This window comes from Camelina sativa, chromosome 18 (assembly GCF_000633955.1).
Source record: "Camelina sativa cultivar DH55 chromosome 18, Cs, whole genome shotgun sequence".
NCBI lineage: Eukaryota > Viridiplantae > Streptophyta > Magnoliopsida > Brassicales > Brassicaceae > Camelina > Camelina sativa.
This window is the reverse complement of record NC_025702.1, coordinates 7,056,075-7,071,417: the sequence shown is the minus strand read 5'-3', so window position 1 is coordinate 7,071,417 and position 15,343 is coordinate 7,056,075. Positions and strand designations below refer to the sequence as shown.

Genomic DNA, 15,343 nt, shown 5'->3' with positions numbered 1-15,343 from the left:
TCTATCCCAAAGGACTCTCACAAAGACCATTTGTCCCGTAGGACCATCACAAAGACCATCTGTCCCGAAGGACCGTCACAAAGACCATCTGTCCCAAATGACCGTCACAAAGACCATCTGTCCCGAAGGACCGTCACAAAGACTATTTGTCCCGAAGGACCGCCTAAACATGCAACTCTGGCTAAACAGCCAGCCACAAAGGCCACACTCTGGCTAAACAGCCCGCCACAAAGGCCACACTCTGGCTAAACAGCCCGCCACAAAGGCCACACAATGGCTAAACAGCCCGCCACAAAGGCCACANTAAACCAAAATTAATTAAAATCCACTCTTTTGGTTTACTCAACATATCTCAAATTATATTCCCGGAACACGGATGTTACGATTCTCCCCCACCAACATAGATTCGTCCTCGAATCTAGAACAACCATCAGCCAAGGACTCCTGTGCAAACCTCTCCACGGCCCACACTCCTCTAAACGATCTACGGAAGGTCACCTATAGGCGATAGACTCACGTTCCAGGCATTATTTGCTCTCGACTTTTGGACTTTCCTTTACTCACGGGCCTAAACCTTGAGTTTTTATTGGCTCCTCATCAGGAAGTGCAATACTCGTCTCTCTGGTTGCCACCCTACAACGCGCCCCTGAATCGTCATCCGAAGTTGATATACCAACCGCCACCAAGGCCACTCGTCCCGACGGACCGCCACCAAGGCCACTCGTCCCGACGGACCGTCACAAAGACCATCTATCCCAAAGGACTCTCACAAAGACCATTTGTCCCGTAGGACCATCACAAAGACCATCTGTCCCGAAGGACCGTCACAAAGACCATTTGTCCCGAAGGACCGCCTAAACATGCAACTCTGGCTAAACAGCCAGCCACAAAGGCCACACTCTGGCTAAACAGCCCGCCACAAAGGCCACACTCTGGCTAAACAGCCCGCCACAAAGGCCACACAATGGCTAAACAGCCCGCCACAAAGGCCACACAACGGCTAAACAGCCCGCCACAAAGGTCACACAATGGCTAAACAGCCCACCACAAAGGCCACACATGTCTCGCAAGACCGCCGCACACGACACACAATTACCCCATGGTCTGCCAATAAGGCCACACTAGCCTCTCCAAGGCTCACAACCAATAAAAATGGACAAATTTTGACTCACATAAAACTTTCCATTTTTAGAACTTTTATTTCAGGAAACTTTCCCTCAACATCATCACAGTCGCAAAGGACTCTTATCAAAGGAAACTTCTTCTCCCAAAGTTCCTTGATCCTCCACCCGAGAACCCTCACTGGTCTCGCCTACAAAGTCATGTTAGGCTGAAGATCCTCACGAATCCTAGCCAAAAACTTATCATCTTCACAAAGATACTTCCGCAACATAGACACATGGAAAACCTTATAGAATGCTCGCATAACCTCAGGTAAGTCTAGTTTATATGCCACTGGTCCAATTCGCTCAACCACTCTGAACGGACCCATATACCTCGAAATCAACTTAGTCACAGTCAATGACCTATTCGGAGCCCGCAACATGGCCATCGTGAGGTACACTCTATCTCCAACCTGAAACTCAAGATCTCTCCTCCTCCTACCGGCATAACTCCTCTGCCGATCCTGAGCTTCTTTCATGTTAAGCTTGAGAATCCGAATCTTCTCTGAGGTCTCCTGCACAAAATCTGCCCCATACATGCTCCTCTCCCCATCTAAGTCTAGCATAATGGTGTACAACACGACCTCCCATACAAAACCTCTAAGGAGCCAGCCCAATACTCGCCTGGTAACTGTTGTGGTAAGCAAACTCCACCAAGCTCAAGTGATCTGCCCAATGACCACCCCAATCCAGCACACACATCCTCAGCAAATCCTCCAACGTCTGGATCGTCCTTTCTGTCTGTCCATCTGTCTGGGGATGATAAGCTGTACTCATGTGCACCTTAGTGCCCATCTCTGCCTGAAATGCCCTCCAGAACACCGAAGTGAACTTGGAATCCCTATCAGACACAATGCTCGCTGGCACCCCATGCAATTTAACTATCTCCTTCACATACTTCCTAGCCAAGATTGCTGCTCCATCAATCTTCTTAATGGCCAGAAAATGTGCCGACTTAGTCAACCGGTCCACAATGACCCAAATAACATCAAACTTCCTGGATACTGGCAAACCTACCACGAAGTCTATAGTAATCATATCCCACTTCCACTCTGGAATGGGAAGACTCTTCAGCAAGCTACCTGGTACCTGATGCTCAGCCTTCACCAGCTGACACACATCGCACCTCGCAACCCATCTAGCCACGTCCTTCTACATCTTAGTCGCTCCTGGATGAATAGAGAACATGCTCGCATGAGCCTCTCTCAGGCTCTCCTGCCTTAACTCCTCATCCTTAGGCACACAAATCCGCCTATGCACCAAAATAGTACCATTAGCCGAAACCTGATACTCTAAATCAACATCCTTTGAGGCATTCACCAGCCCCAAATCCTTCTCCTGAGCCAACCGCACTCTGCTCAACAGATCTGCTCTATCAGCTGCAACCAAACCCAACGGCTCCTGAGAAATCGCACACAAGCTCAACGCACTGATCTCCCTTACCAGAGACTCCATATCCTGCTCCTGAGCCGAAGTCGCACGCTTCCGACTCAAAACATCAATAACCAAGTTAGCCTTAGCAGGGTGAAAGGCTATCTCCAAATCATAATCCGTCACCAGCTCCATCCACCACCTCTGCCTCAAATTCAGCTCGGGCTGAGTGAATATATACTTTAGGCTTTTACGATCTGTAAACACATGTACCTTTGCACCATAAAGATAAGATCTCCAAATCTTCAGCGCAAAAACTACAGCACCCATCTCCAAGTCATGAGTAGGATAGTTGTCCTCATGCCTCCGCAACTGCCGCGAAGCATAGGCAATCACCTTCCCATGCTGCATCAACACACACCCCAAACCAACTCTGGATGCATCTGTATAGACTACATAGGGTTCTCCCTGCTCAGGCAAAACCAATACTTGAGTAGTAGTTAACATCTCCTCCAGGCTTGCAAAGCCCTCCTCGCACTCCTGTGACCACACAAAAAGAACATTCTTCCTTGTCAACTTAGTCATAGGACGTGCTCTGCTTGCAAAGCCCTGCACAAACCTCCTGATCTCTGTGGCATTCTGCAGTCTAGGTCAATCTCTAATAGCCTGAATCTTCTCCGGATTTACAGAAACCCAATCTGCAGACACAGTATGACCCAGAAAACCTATCTCACGCTGCCAGAAACTACACTTGCTCAGCTTAACAAACAGCTTCTGCTCACGCAGCTTCTCTAGAACTGCTCTCAAATACACTGCATGCTACTCAAGACTCTTAGAATAAACCAGGATGTCGTCGATGAAGATGATGAGAGACACATCCAGAAACTCCTGAAACACGCTGTTCATCAACCTCATAAACGCTACTGGCGCATTTGTTAACCCAAACGACATCGCCACAAACTCATAAACTCATACCTCGTCCTTCTACTTGACGAACAACACTGACGCTCCCCACGGTGNTCGCACACAAGCTCAACGCACTGATCTCCCTTACCAGAGACTCCATATCCTGCTCCTGAGCCGAAGTCGCACGCTTCCGACTCAAAACATCAATAACCAAGTTAGCCTTAGCAGGGTGAAAGGCTATCTCCAAATCATAATCCGTCACCAGCTCCATCCACCACCTCTGCCTCAAATTCAGCTCGGGCTGAGTGAATATATACTTTAGGCTTTTACGATCTGTAAACACATGTACCTTTGCACCATAAAGATAAGATCTCCAAATCTTCAGCGCAAAAACTACAGCACCCATCTCCAAGTCATGAGTAGGATAGTTGTCCTCATGCCTCCGCAACTGCCGCGAAGCATAGGCAATCACCTTCCCATGCTGCATCAACACACACCCCAAACCAACTCTGGATGCATCTGTATAGACTACATAGGGTTCTCCCTGCTCAGGCAAAACCAATACTTGAGTAGTAGTTAACATCTCCTCCAGGCTTGCAAAGCCCTCCTCGCACTCCTGTGACCACACAAAAAGAACATTCTTCCTTGTCAACTTAGTCATAGGACGTGCTCTGCTTGCAAAGCCCTGCACAAACCTCCTGATCTCTGTGGCATTCTGCAGTCTAGGTCAATCTCTAATAGCCTGAATCTTCTCCGGATTTACAGAAACCCAATCTGCAGACACAGTATGACCCAGAAAACCTATCTCACGCTGCCAGAAACTACACTTGCTCAGCTTAACAAACAGCTTCTGCTCACGCAGCTTCTCTAGAACTGCTCTCAAATACACTGCATGCTACTCAAGACTCTTAGAATAAACCAGGATGTCGTCGATGAAGATGATGAGAGACACATCCAGAAACTCCTGAAACACGCTGTTCATCAACCTCATAAACGCTACTGGCGCATTTGTTAACCCAAACGACATCGCCACAAACTCATAAACTCATACCTCGTCCTTCTACTTGACGAACAACACTGACGCTCCCCACGGTGAAGTGATAAGACGTAAGAACCCCCTATTTTTCTTCCTCAGCTCTACTAGACTAACAATCAAGTATGCTGACATCAACTCACCACCACCCGGATATCAACACCTCTTTTCCACCCAAGAACCTCTAATAACTTGTCTCTTAGGGAAACTTCCACAAGATAGCTTACTACAAAGTTAGCTTCTCGCTTAGAAATTCTCCACAGCAAATCATCAATACGAGCGTAATAAAACAAACTGGTACCATATGTTTGCATATTCTGATTCGCAGCATCAAATGCTTTGCAATCCGCCAACTTATACCACTTGCCTTGTTTCCCTCACCAAGCTTACCAAAATCTTGAATCTAGCAACCCTGTCCATCTCCAATGAATGTACACCAACATCGTCGCAACGATTAGATTATCCTGCCTTAAAGGCTTCTCGTGAACTTATGTATCCGGAAAACATGCCTTTCCCGGCTCAAACCTGCTGCAACTCCCCTTCCCGGGACTCCAGCACCACCGGTCTCACAATCCTGGCGCAACAACCACACATTCATAACCGCTCTGGTCATAAAACCCTGACCCATTGGTCAACACATCCAAAACCCAAGATTAAAACACCATCACTCTCTCGAGGTATACATTCAGTCGTTATGTTTATTCACACGTTCTAGGCATTGCTTGCTCCCAACTCTAACATCCTTAGGTCGCAACCTTTGAGCCATACCGATCTCACTCTTAGACTAGCGTCTTCGAGTTATACCGTCTCACTCTTGGACCACAATCCTCAAGATCTCGGTATCAGGGGAACTACTCATCCCCTTAGCAGAACATCATCCCCTCTGCCACTCTCGGAGCCCCCAGCCCCTTGAGCTATCGGTTTTCAGGAGAATCACCATCCCCTCAGGAGCAACAATCCTTAACGACTATAAACATCTCCTGACCAAAAGTACCTCCTGTGGTCCGAGTATAACATTGCAATGTTACACCTTTCCCCTCAACTTCTCTTACTGGTCATCTACAACTGCTCCATCCTCCTAACAAAAGATGGATAGTCCTCAACATCCACAGCCCTCGGCTGCACCCCACCACATGCGGTACAACTGGAGCCTGCACTGGTACCCCTCACGGTAACCACTCCAACAACACGTCAACAGATCCGCCAAGCAATCATCTTGTCCCTTTGCTTCACCCGCTGCAACCCCACACCTGGGTCCCCAGCACATCCGGTACGCTCACCGGCTGAATCCCCCTCTGGTCCCTCCTGATACGCTTGCCACCCTCTGACATACCTCCCGTGGAACTCTGGACCACAGACTCGCTGGCCTTGGGAACTTGCACGACCACGACCACGACAACGCCCACGTCCACGAACAACAACTCAAACACCTGTAACCACTGCACTTCCAGGAACAGAGGCTAACAAGCAATCTTAACATAACACAAACCACAAAACATAAACTCACCGTAGAATCACACTGTAGGCTCGAAAAGGATGTTCTAGGACTCCATGCCACACACAATTGACTAACTCACATAATCAATCAATACATGCAATCCCAAACATCACAATAGAAACCTAGTGAACCCAAACCTAGAACCGTAAGGGCTATGATACCAAACTGAAACGACCCAACCATTTTTTTTGTTTTTAAATAATAAGTAACTAAATAATAAATAATAATAAGCTACAACTAGTGGTCTCATACCCACTAGCCACCTAACCACAACCACAACCAACAGCGGAAATAACCAATACCAATAAATATCCAATAATACTCCAACAATTATAGCATTTAACAATATCCAATAATCAATCAACATGAAACATAGAACCAGCAATCTAGCAATGTTTCTAATGATCCAACTCTAGCAACCTAGCAATGTCAGACAACATCCAATCGAGTCCCTAGAGCATCCTCCTCTTCATTGCCTTGATTCCACGATCACACTTTGCCTTTACCTGTATCACAAACACAGATTGCAATGCATGAGTATTTTATAAACACTCAGTAAGACAATTCTCCCATCTACTGGGCTATACACACAAGCAATAGAGATACTCTAACCATCAAACAACAATCAACAAACAAACCAGGCTCTGCATCGACGGACACATATAAATTATAATTTTTTGTTTTCAAAAATATGTTCTCAACGTAATAACAACACATTTATACAAAACTTCTTTTTGAAGTTATTCATTAACATGATCGGAACTATATTACATAAATATTATATATGAGATTACAACACATATAAACGTTTGTAACATGTATCATGATTTAACTTCAAATATTATATTATTTTCTTTAATTTCATTATCAATTATAAATCGGTGATGATGTAAATTAAAATTTTATATGTTTTTATTCAAATTTTGTTTTCAGTTAAGGATTTGAACGATTAGTATTTGATTATATTCCTTCTTCTTAATATGTTTTACTTTTTAATGTAGTATTTTTAGATTTAAATTATTTACTTCAATTTGATTATCAAATTAGAAATCTGTGATGATTTAAAATAAAGTTTTGTAATAATTTTTTTAAAGTTAAAATATGTAATATCAAAAATTTATTTTTGAAAAATTATTTTTTATGTTGTAGTATTTTTAGTTTTTATTTATATCTATGAATTATCCAAGTATCATATGTCATTGTGCTTAAAATTTTCAATTTTTTATTTTTATTATGTCAAATAAACTTTTTTTTTTCAATTTTTCAATTATTATTGGGTTAGTTATAAACTCATTCCAATGGTGGAGATACTTTTTCTAAGCTTTTTTTGTGAGTAAACAATTTTAATGGTTAAAGATACTATGATACAAAACAATTTTAGTGGTTAAAGGAACTATGTCCAAGTGAAAGCAAAGGGACATAAAATTGGTTCAATTTGTTCATAGACACACTGTATAGGTCGTGATAAAGAGTATATTTTAACAATAATATACTTTTTGGTGTATGAATACATTCTTTGTGATAAAACTTAAAGTTAATGGATATTAATAAGATGACGTTTTGACGAGTTGTTTACATGTAAAATATTATATGGTTAAGTTGTGGAATGTTTTTGAAATTTGGCAATAACGATATTTATTTTGAATATTTGGCAAAACTTTTGGTTGCTGATAATTAAATTTTATATAATAAATTTAAAATATAAAAGTATAAATTAGTGTATTAATGTAAAATTAAAGAAAAAACAAATTTCAGCTACGGGAATATGATTTTTTCCCTAACTAAAAATATTTCTATATATTTACTTCCAAAAAGTAATTTTTATTTATAGAAAAAGATTAATATATCGTTTTATTTATTTTTATTTTACAATTTAAACTAAAGGAACTATGTCAAAGTGAAAGCAAATGGACATAAAATTGGTTCAATTTGTTCATACACACATTGTATAGGTGGTGAAAAAGAGTATATTTTAACAATAATATATTTTTTGGTGTAAGAACACATTGTTTGTGGTAAAACTCAGAGTTAATGGATGTTAATAAGATGATGTTTTGACGAGTTGTTTGCATGTAAAATATTATATGAATAAGTTGTGGAATGTATAGGTCGTGGAATAATTTGTTCATAGACACACTGTATAGGTCGTGATAAAGAGTATACTTTAACAATAATATACTTTTTGGTGTATGAACACATTCTTTGTGGTAAAACTTAGAGTTAATGGATATTAATAAGATGATGCTTTGATGAGTTGTTTGCATGTAAAATATTATATGAATAAGTTGTGGAAAGTTTTTGAAATTTGGCAATAATGATATTCATTTTGAATGTTTGGCAAAACTTTTGGTTGCTGATAATTTAATTTTATATAATAAATTTAAAATATAAAAGTATAAATTAGTGTGTTAATGTAAAATTAAAGAAAAAAAACAAATTTCATCTATGGGAGTATGATTTTTTCCCTAACTAAAAATATTTATATATATTTACTTCCGAAAAGTAATTTCTATTTATAGCAAAAGATTAATATATCATTTTATTTATTTTTATTTGACAATTTAAACTAAAGGAACTATGTCAAAGCGGAAGCAAATGGAAAAGTTCCAAAATTTGAAAATTTGTTTCGGAGAAAATTATGAACTCTGAAAAATACTTAACTAGCTAATAATCTTATTATTGTATGGAAAAGTATTATATTATTGAGTCAGTCATCATATGTTTGGAAAATTATTTCAATTGGTATATAAAATGAAAAATATATTTCTACGCTCTCTTCACCTTCTTTGTTTAAACTAAACGAAAAAACTATGCTAACTAATTTTAAAAATTCAATACTCAAATATAATCAGTTTGGAGTGACACAGTGACACCTTTTTTTGTTTTTTTTTTATGACAATCAGTGAGACATTTATGTTATGTAGTTGGAAATTAAGAAAACCACATGTTTGAAGTGTATCTTAGATACGGATCAGAGAGTCCAGGCCCAGCTCTAATATGATTTTATTTATAGAAGAGTCCACATTTAGGCCTATATTCGCGGATGCGTCAAATCAGGTTATAGAAAACGCCGTCGTTTGCATTTTTCTCTAGATTCTTCTTTTTCTTTTCAATTTCACCAAAATTTCCGACACAATCGTCCTTGTTCTTCTTCCCCTCTTTAACTCCGAACAAATCAGGCTTTGGTTTCGTCCCTGGATCAACTTTGAGATACTACTCTAGATTTCAATCTGAGAATTTTTATTTTTTCTTGTCTAGCTTTGGTTCCATCATCTGAAGAAAAGTTTCAATTTTTCAATCTCCAGCGACGCCAAATAGGTTCGTTCTTCGTTACTTTTCATGGAATTTGATGTTTTTTCTTAGCGTTTGATCCTTTTTCGTATCTATTATCTCTGATTTGGCGTTTTTTGTAGCTTAGGACGGCTCAAGTTTTGATTTTTTTTTACAAAGACTTTGCATTTAGGTCTGAGTCGTTTGTTCGTGTCTTATTGTTCATTGTGTTCCTTTTGATCAATACCTGGAAATGTGTGCGTAAAGGGTACAAAGGATGCTGCTTGGTTTAGATTTGATGGAAAGATGATTGCTTACGAACTTTTTTGTGTTTTCAATTTCAAATACTTTAGGGTTCATGGAAGATCAACCCATTAACCAGTGCTCTAGTAGCAACAATGCATTTGAGAAAACTCCAGAATCAACCCTTGAGCTTAACATCAAGACGTTAGACTCACAGACGTATACTTTTCAAGTGAACAAGAATGTAAGGAATCTTGTTCTTCTGCTTCATCTGCATATTTTTAAGCTTAGTATTATGCTTATATTATCTGATACTATTTTGGTTCTAACTTGTTTCAGGAAACAGTTTCACTTTTCAAGGAGAAGATAGCTAGTGAGACAGGGGTCCCTGTTGGTCAGCAGCGGCTCATTTTCCGAGGAAGGGTTTTGAAAGATGATCATCCTCTCTCGGAGTATCGTATCCTTGTTGCTACTTACTTTATTAACTTGTAGATATTTTGTTATAGTGTAGCTGTTTGTTGCATTATGCTTTCTGCTCTGTGTATAAAATGCATGTTTTCCAAAAATATGTCGTAAGTCTGGCATTTGGTTGATTAAGTGCATCTATGCTTTTTTGTATAACAAGTCCATTGGCAATTTTTTATAAGCATGAGAAAGGCTGCTTGATCTTTAGATAAAAATTGGAAGTATTACCAAGAACCTTCTGCACCCGCATAATGCATATGGTTGTTTTTGTGTAGTTAAGGAAGATCTAAATAGTGTGTTCATGAATTGCCATGTAATTTCTGCTGATTTCTTCTGTGAATCTTACACTGTAGTGGAAGCTGTAATCCATGAAAAATGTACATATACCCCTGTGCTAAGTTTAGCTTTATGTCGTTGCCTTCCGTCGCTTGTTTACTTCAGTATGGTTAATAACTTGACATCGTCTTAGATTTGGAAAATGGGCATACTTTACACTTGGTTGTGAGGCAGCCAGCAGAATCAGTTCCTACATCTGGTACACCTTCAGAAGGGGCTACTGCAAATGATGGTAATTAAGTCATATGCGCTTTCTGAGTTTTTAAGGAGCTGTTAACAAAACCATCATCTGGTATCCAGAACCTTGATTTCAACTGATTCAACAGGAAATAGTACAAATGGTGGACCGTCTCGAAATGGAAGACATGTCTCCCACAGCGTAGTTCTTGGGAGTTTTAATGTTGGAGATCAGACTGAAGGCATTGTTCCAGATCTCAGCCGGGTAATCCTTCAGGATTTGCGATTTAGGTGTCTTCTGTGGAATATATTGTTTGTCCGATGGGATGGTTTGATTGGGCTTGCCGCTTGGGAGTAATGAGAAAGACGTGGCTAACCCACTTTTACTTTTGTTTTGCTTAGGTAATTGGAGCAGTTCTAAATTCTTTTGGAGTTGGTGGACAGCATCCTTTAAATAACAGTACTATTGGCACACCCTCTATGCCCGTGAGTTATTCTCTCTTCACACTCTACTTAGAAATTATTTCTTATTAGTGCCTAGTCTGCTATTTTGCTCTCTTTTCTGGATTTTTCAATGTTGCTGGTAGATGTTTTTTACATTGAGGATTGTTGATAATCAGATGCTGTTATCTTTCGATGAGTGCTGTTTTATTAGATTTAGTTGGTATTGTCATTCTCTATTACCTGTTTCTAAACTCAATCTTGCATGCGATTTTATTTCTTTTCTCCTAGTCGAATCTGTCGTCTCATGCTCCTCCTGTAAATACATCTGATGGAGCGCCTGGCATTGGTGGTCAAAACCAAGCTGCAGGTCATTTTCAACCTAGGCAAGCATTTCCTGGTGTATCATTTCAAGCATCGATGCCTCATGTTGTTCAGATTCCGATTACAGCAGCTACAGCAATTCCTATTCCTTCATTTCTAATGGTAGTTCTTAGTCTCACGTAGTATTTTGATCTTGAGACTAGAGCTTTAATCTTGTTATGATACAGTGTAACTCTCTCATTCTGCAGCCTATTCCGGATTCGTTAGATACCCTAATGGAGTTCATTAATCGGATGGAGCAGGCATTATCACAAAACGGTATTGTGATCTAAAATTTTATTGTCATATAAGATACAGAACACATCAGTAATTTAATTGGATGTTCCTCCAGGCTATCAGCCAGATACCTCTTCTGCTACATCTGGTGGCCGACCAACAGAAGAGTTACCTAGAAGTCGACGCGGTGCACCAACACCTGAAGCACTCTCTGTTGTCCTAAGGAATGCTCAGCATTTACTGAGTGGCTTAGGTGTCTCTTCTTTATCGGTAAACATTTTCTTTACACAGCATATTAATTGATTCCGTCTATCTTTGTAATGCGAAGTATATGCTTAGCATGCATTGTCATCTAATCATGTGCTCTTTGTGATTTTCAACAACATTGTTGTAGCATATTGCCAGACGTCTAGAGCAAGATGGGTCCTCTTCAGATCCTACTCTCAGGGCACAAATCCAGACAGAGGCTGTGCAAGTAGGCCTTGCCATGCAACATTTAGGGGCCTTCCTACTGGAGCTTGGGCGCACAATTTTGACATTGAGAATGGCACAGTCTCCGGTGCGTTTTGGGTTATCTCTTTCGTAACTGTTCCTATTTTTCTTGACATGCGGCTCACAAACACTGTGATCTACAGGAATTATCCTATGTGAATGCTGGGCCCGCTGTTTATATATCTCCATCAGGACCGAATCCTATTATGGCTCAGGTTAGCTTCTAGTCTCATCTATTTTTCTTAGCTAACTTTTCTTCTTTTATGTAATTTTGTACTGTATTTTGCAGCCTTTTCCTCACCAAACCAGCTCTCTCTTTACTGGTGCTGCTGTCGCATCAAATCCAGTAACTGGACCAGTTGGTTTAGGAACTCCCCAACGGCACATTAACATTCATATACACGCTGGTTGGTGAAGTTCACTTTTTTTTTTCCATTGGACTTAGCTGCACAATTCGTCTTCATCGAGTTTCATTCTTAATTACCAGGCACATCAGGTTCATCTATGATGTCATCAGTTGGGAACCAGCGAAGCAATGGAGGGCAAGGAAACGGTGAAAACATTACAAGTTCAGTTCGGGGACTCCCAGTGACAAACATCATTGCTGCTGCTGTTCCACCAGGCTCTACCAGTGAGAATATTTCTACTGGGGTTCAACCTGGTTTGGATGGTTCTGTTTCAGTTGCCCAAATCAATGCAAGAATTAGAGAATTGGTAAACAATATGCAAGGAAGAAACCAGATTCCATCGGGTAGGTTGCCTGCTGACTAAAGTTTTACTTTGTGGGTAAAATGTTTTCAATCTTTCAAGCTCTGCTTCACCTATCAATCAGGAACAGAAGCTCTCGAGCGGGATATGTCTACGGGCCATGGGGTTGCCGGTGGTATACCTGAGCAGCCTACCAACATTGCAGCTTCGTGCACACCTGAGTCTTCAAGTGGCGCATTGCATGACTTACCATCTGAAAGGAGGAACTCGGTGGTATGTCTTCTCTACAATCAGATGTTTTATTTATTTGTTCACTATGGTTTTCCCTACCACTAATAATTTTTGTTTTTCAACCAGTATCCAAGTCAAAAAGAACTTAGTGAAGATTTAGGGCATCCAGCCCTTGCCAAAGATATCTCTTCTACTACAGGACAATCTTCAGCTCCGTCTGGAGAATCCCCAAGCAATGGGGACGATGCTACCGGTGATGCCAAAGAAACCAAGAAGGCTACTCCACAGGTAGCTACAGCTACACCACTTGGATTGGGGCTTGGCGGTTTAGACCGTAAGGTAATGAATGAGTTGAAAATAAGTGGCAAGTTGCTGCTATTTCATTTTCATTGCATGGCATATCCAGAAGTCTGTGGTTCCCAATTCTTATAGTCATAGTATGCTTTTTTATGGTTACAGAAACGAAGCAAGCAGCCCAAGGTAGTAGGCGAGAATGAAGATAGTGGGACTTCAGCTACAGTAGAAGGTGTGCAACAGAGCAGTGGGAGTAGTGGTCAGCAGCTTTTGCAATCTCTCTTTTCTGGTAGTTCTCGTTCAGATGAGACTGGTCTGAGACGTGGGCAAGGTTCAGATGATCAGCTAGATGTCTCAAGTGCAATGTCTCAGGTCATGGAGAGCCCTGTATTGGATGGATTGCTAGCAGGAGTATCTCGACAAGCTGGTGTGGATTCGCCAAATATGCTGAGAAATATGCTCCAGCAGTTTACTCAGAATCCACAGATCATGAACACAGTCCAACAAATTGCCCAACAGGTGGATGGGCAAGAGATAGAAAATATGATGTCAGGCGGAGCTCAAGGCGAGGGTGGTGGCTTTGATTTTTCTAGAATGGTACAACAAATGATGCCTCTAGTCTCACGTGCTTTCAGCCAAGGAGGGCCATCGCCTCAACCCGCAACACAGCAGCCTGATGATCTTCAACCTTTTCAGGTATGTCTATGGGTGATTTTGGTTTAGATTTGGTTTTCTTTTTTTTTGGATTTTCTGAGGTTTGATTTGAAGAAAAGGACAAAAACAGTGACTGAAGAAGAACTTAATCTAATATGGATCGAGTTAGTATGGTTTTTTTATATGGGGTTTGGTTTGAAGTTATGTCCAGTTGTGGTTTTTAATGAACCATAGATTTTGCTTTAAAAGAAGTCAAGTTCCCATTTGGTTCTGATTTTGTTGTCTTTTCAGTAGTAGAAAAAGTAAAACCATCCTTAGTTTCTTGGCCTAGCAGTATCTAAGTTTTTCAGATCGGGTCTTTTACTTTCGTTTCGGTTTTGATTGATTCGGTCTCAATAAACAACATTGTCTCTTAGTCTATGTCGTTGTAATGAATGCCTTGTCTAAATTGTGTTCGCATAGGTAAATGTTCAATCCTTGGCGCAAATGATTGAGCACTCTGATCCACCAGAGGATGTTTTCCGTGCTATGGTCGAAAACGCTGCTGTGAGCCAAGACGACCTTGTGAACGAGCTTTGTTGTGATGAAGTTCTTTCTCACGTAAGCATCAAACAGATTAGTTTTTTTCCTTAGTAATGGTAACGTTTCCCTTATCATACTTGTATTTTGGCATTGCAGGAATATGCGGAGTTGCTAAGACGTGATATTGAAGGCCTGCTAAAAGATGATCAAGGTCCATAAGCTGTTTGGTAGAATTTGTTCCATAAGTGTCAGATATTTGGAGTATCTTTTGTTTATTTGCTGAGATCCCTCACTATGTATTCCGTGCTATGGTCTACTCTGCTGAACACAAGCAACCGTAATTTATCTGGTCTCTAAAGGGCCGATTTGATTTGATATTTCCATCTTTAACCACTTCTCATCCCCTTCAATACCTCATAACTCCTGATATTGGCAAATTTACTTGGACTGTTCCTTTTTTCATATATATTTATTGGCAAATTTGGTTCTGATCAAATATCTTGGCCAAAGGGTGCTTAGCTAACCAGTGATATAAGTTGTTGTCTCCGAGTCATAATTAATCTACAAAAGAAAAAAAAAGATTATATTTTCTAGAAAATAATATAATTTTAAATGGTCAAACAGATATTTAAGTACTTCAATGTTAAATTGCACTCTCTTGATACAATTTTGTAGACTTTGCATGGGCATTCTCAGTTTAAATTTTAAAATGATTTTAATTTTATAATATAGATTTAATATCTATATATGTATATAAAAGACGCCCGCCTATATCCAATGTTTGAGCCGAACCTGAGACAGAAAATCATAATACGCAAATTATACCAAATCAAAGTTTATTTTTTATAAACACATTTTTTTGTTGCAATATAAGTATGAAATCTTTTTTAAATAAAATCATTCTTAAAGTTAATGCAAGTAATAAAAATTTTGGTAAAA

At 40.1% G+C, this 15,343-nt stretch overlaps 1 protein-coding gene across 2 annotated transcripts; it reads left to right on the top strand.

Annotated features, from left to right (window-relative positions):
- On the top strand, positions 9,076 to 14,797 carry LOC104760751 (large proline-rich protein BAG6). 2 transcript variants are annotated; one of them, XM_010483707.2, is made up of 18 exons: positions 9,076 to 9,289; positions 9,595 to 9,728; positions 9,824 to 9,941; positions 10,419 to 10,517; positions 10,612 to 10,727; positions 10,865 to 10,948; positions 11,195 to 11,389; positions 11,476 to 11,545; positions 11,619 to 11,773; positions 11,898 to 12,062; positions 12,139 to 12,210; positions 12,285 to 12,402; positions 12,483 to 12,746; positions 12,834 to 12,976; positions 13,061 to 13,273; positions 13,394 to 13,924; positions 14,345 to 14,482; positions 14,561 to 14,797. In XM_010483707.2, the coding sequence occupies exons 2-18, from the start codon at positions 9,600 to 9,602 to the stop codon at positions 14,621 to 14,623; spliced, it is 2,673 nt and encodes an 890-aa protein (XP_010482009.1). In that variant the 5' UTR covers positions 9,076 to 9,289; positions 9,595 to 9,599; the 3' UTR covers positions 14,624 to 14,797. The 2 variants fall into 2 exon arrangements, with proteins under 2 accessions (XP_010482009.1, XP_010482008.1); XM_010483706.2 differs by having other exon boundaries at positions 9,077 to 9,289; positions 12,828 to 12,976.

Excerpts from the sequence above, each read along its gene's own strand:
- LOC104760751 (XM_010483706.2), top strand. The coding sequence starts at position 9,600 with ATGGAAGATCAACCCATTAACCAGTGCTCTAGTAGCAACAATGCATTT. Across the intron at positions 9,729-9,823 it reads CTTTTCAAGTGAACAAGAAT|GAAACAGTTTCACTTTTCAA; the intron begins GTAAGGAATCTT and ends AACTTGTTTCAG. Across the intron at positions 11,774-11,897 it reads TAGGTGTCTCTTCTTTATCG|CATATTGCCAGACGTCTAGA; the intron begins GTAAACATTTTC and ends ACATTGTTGTAG.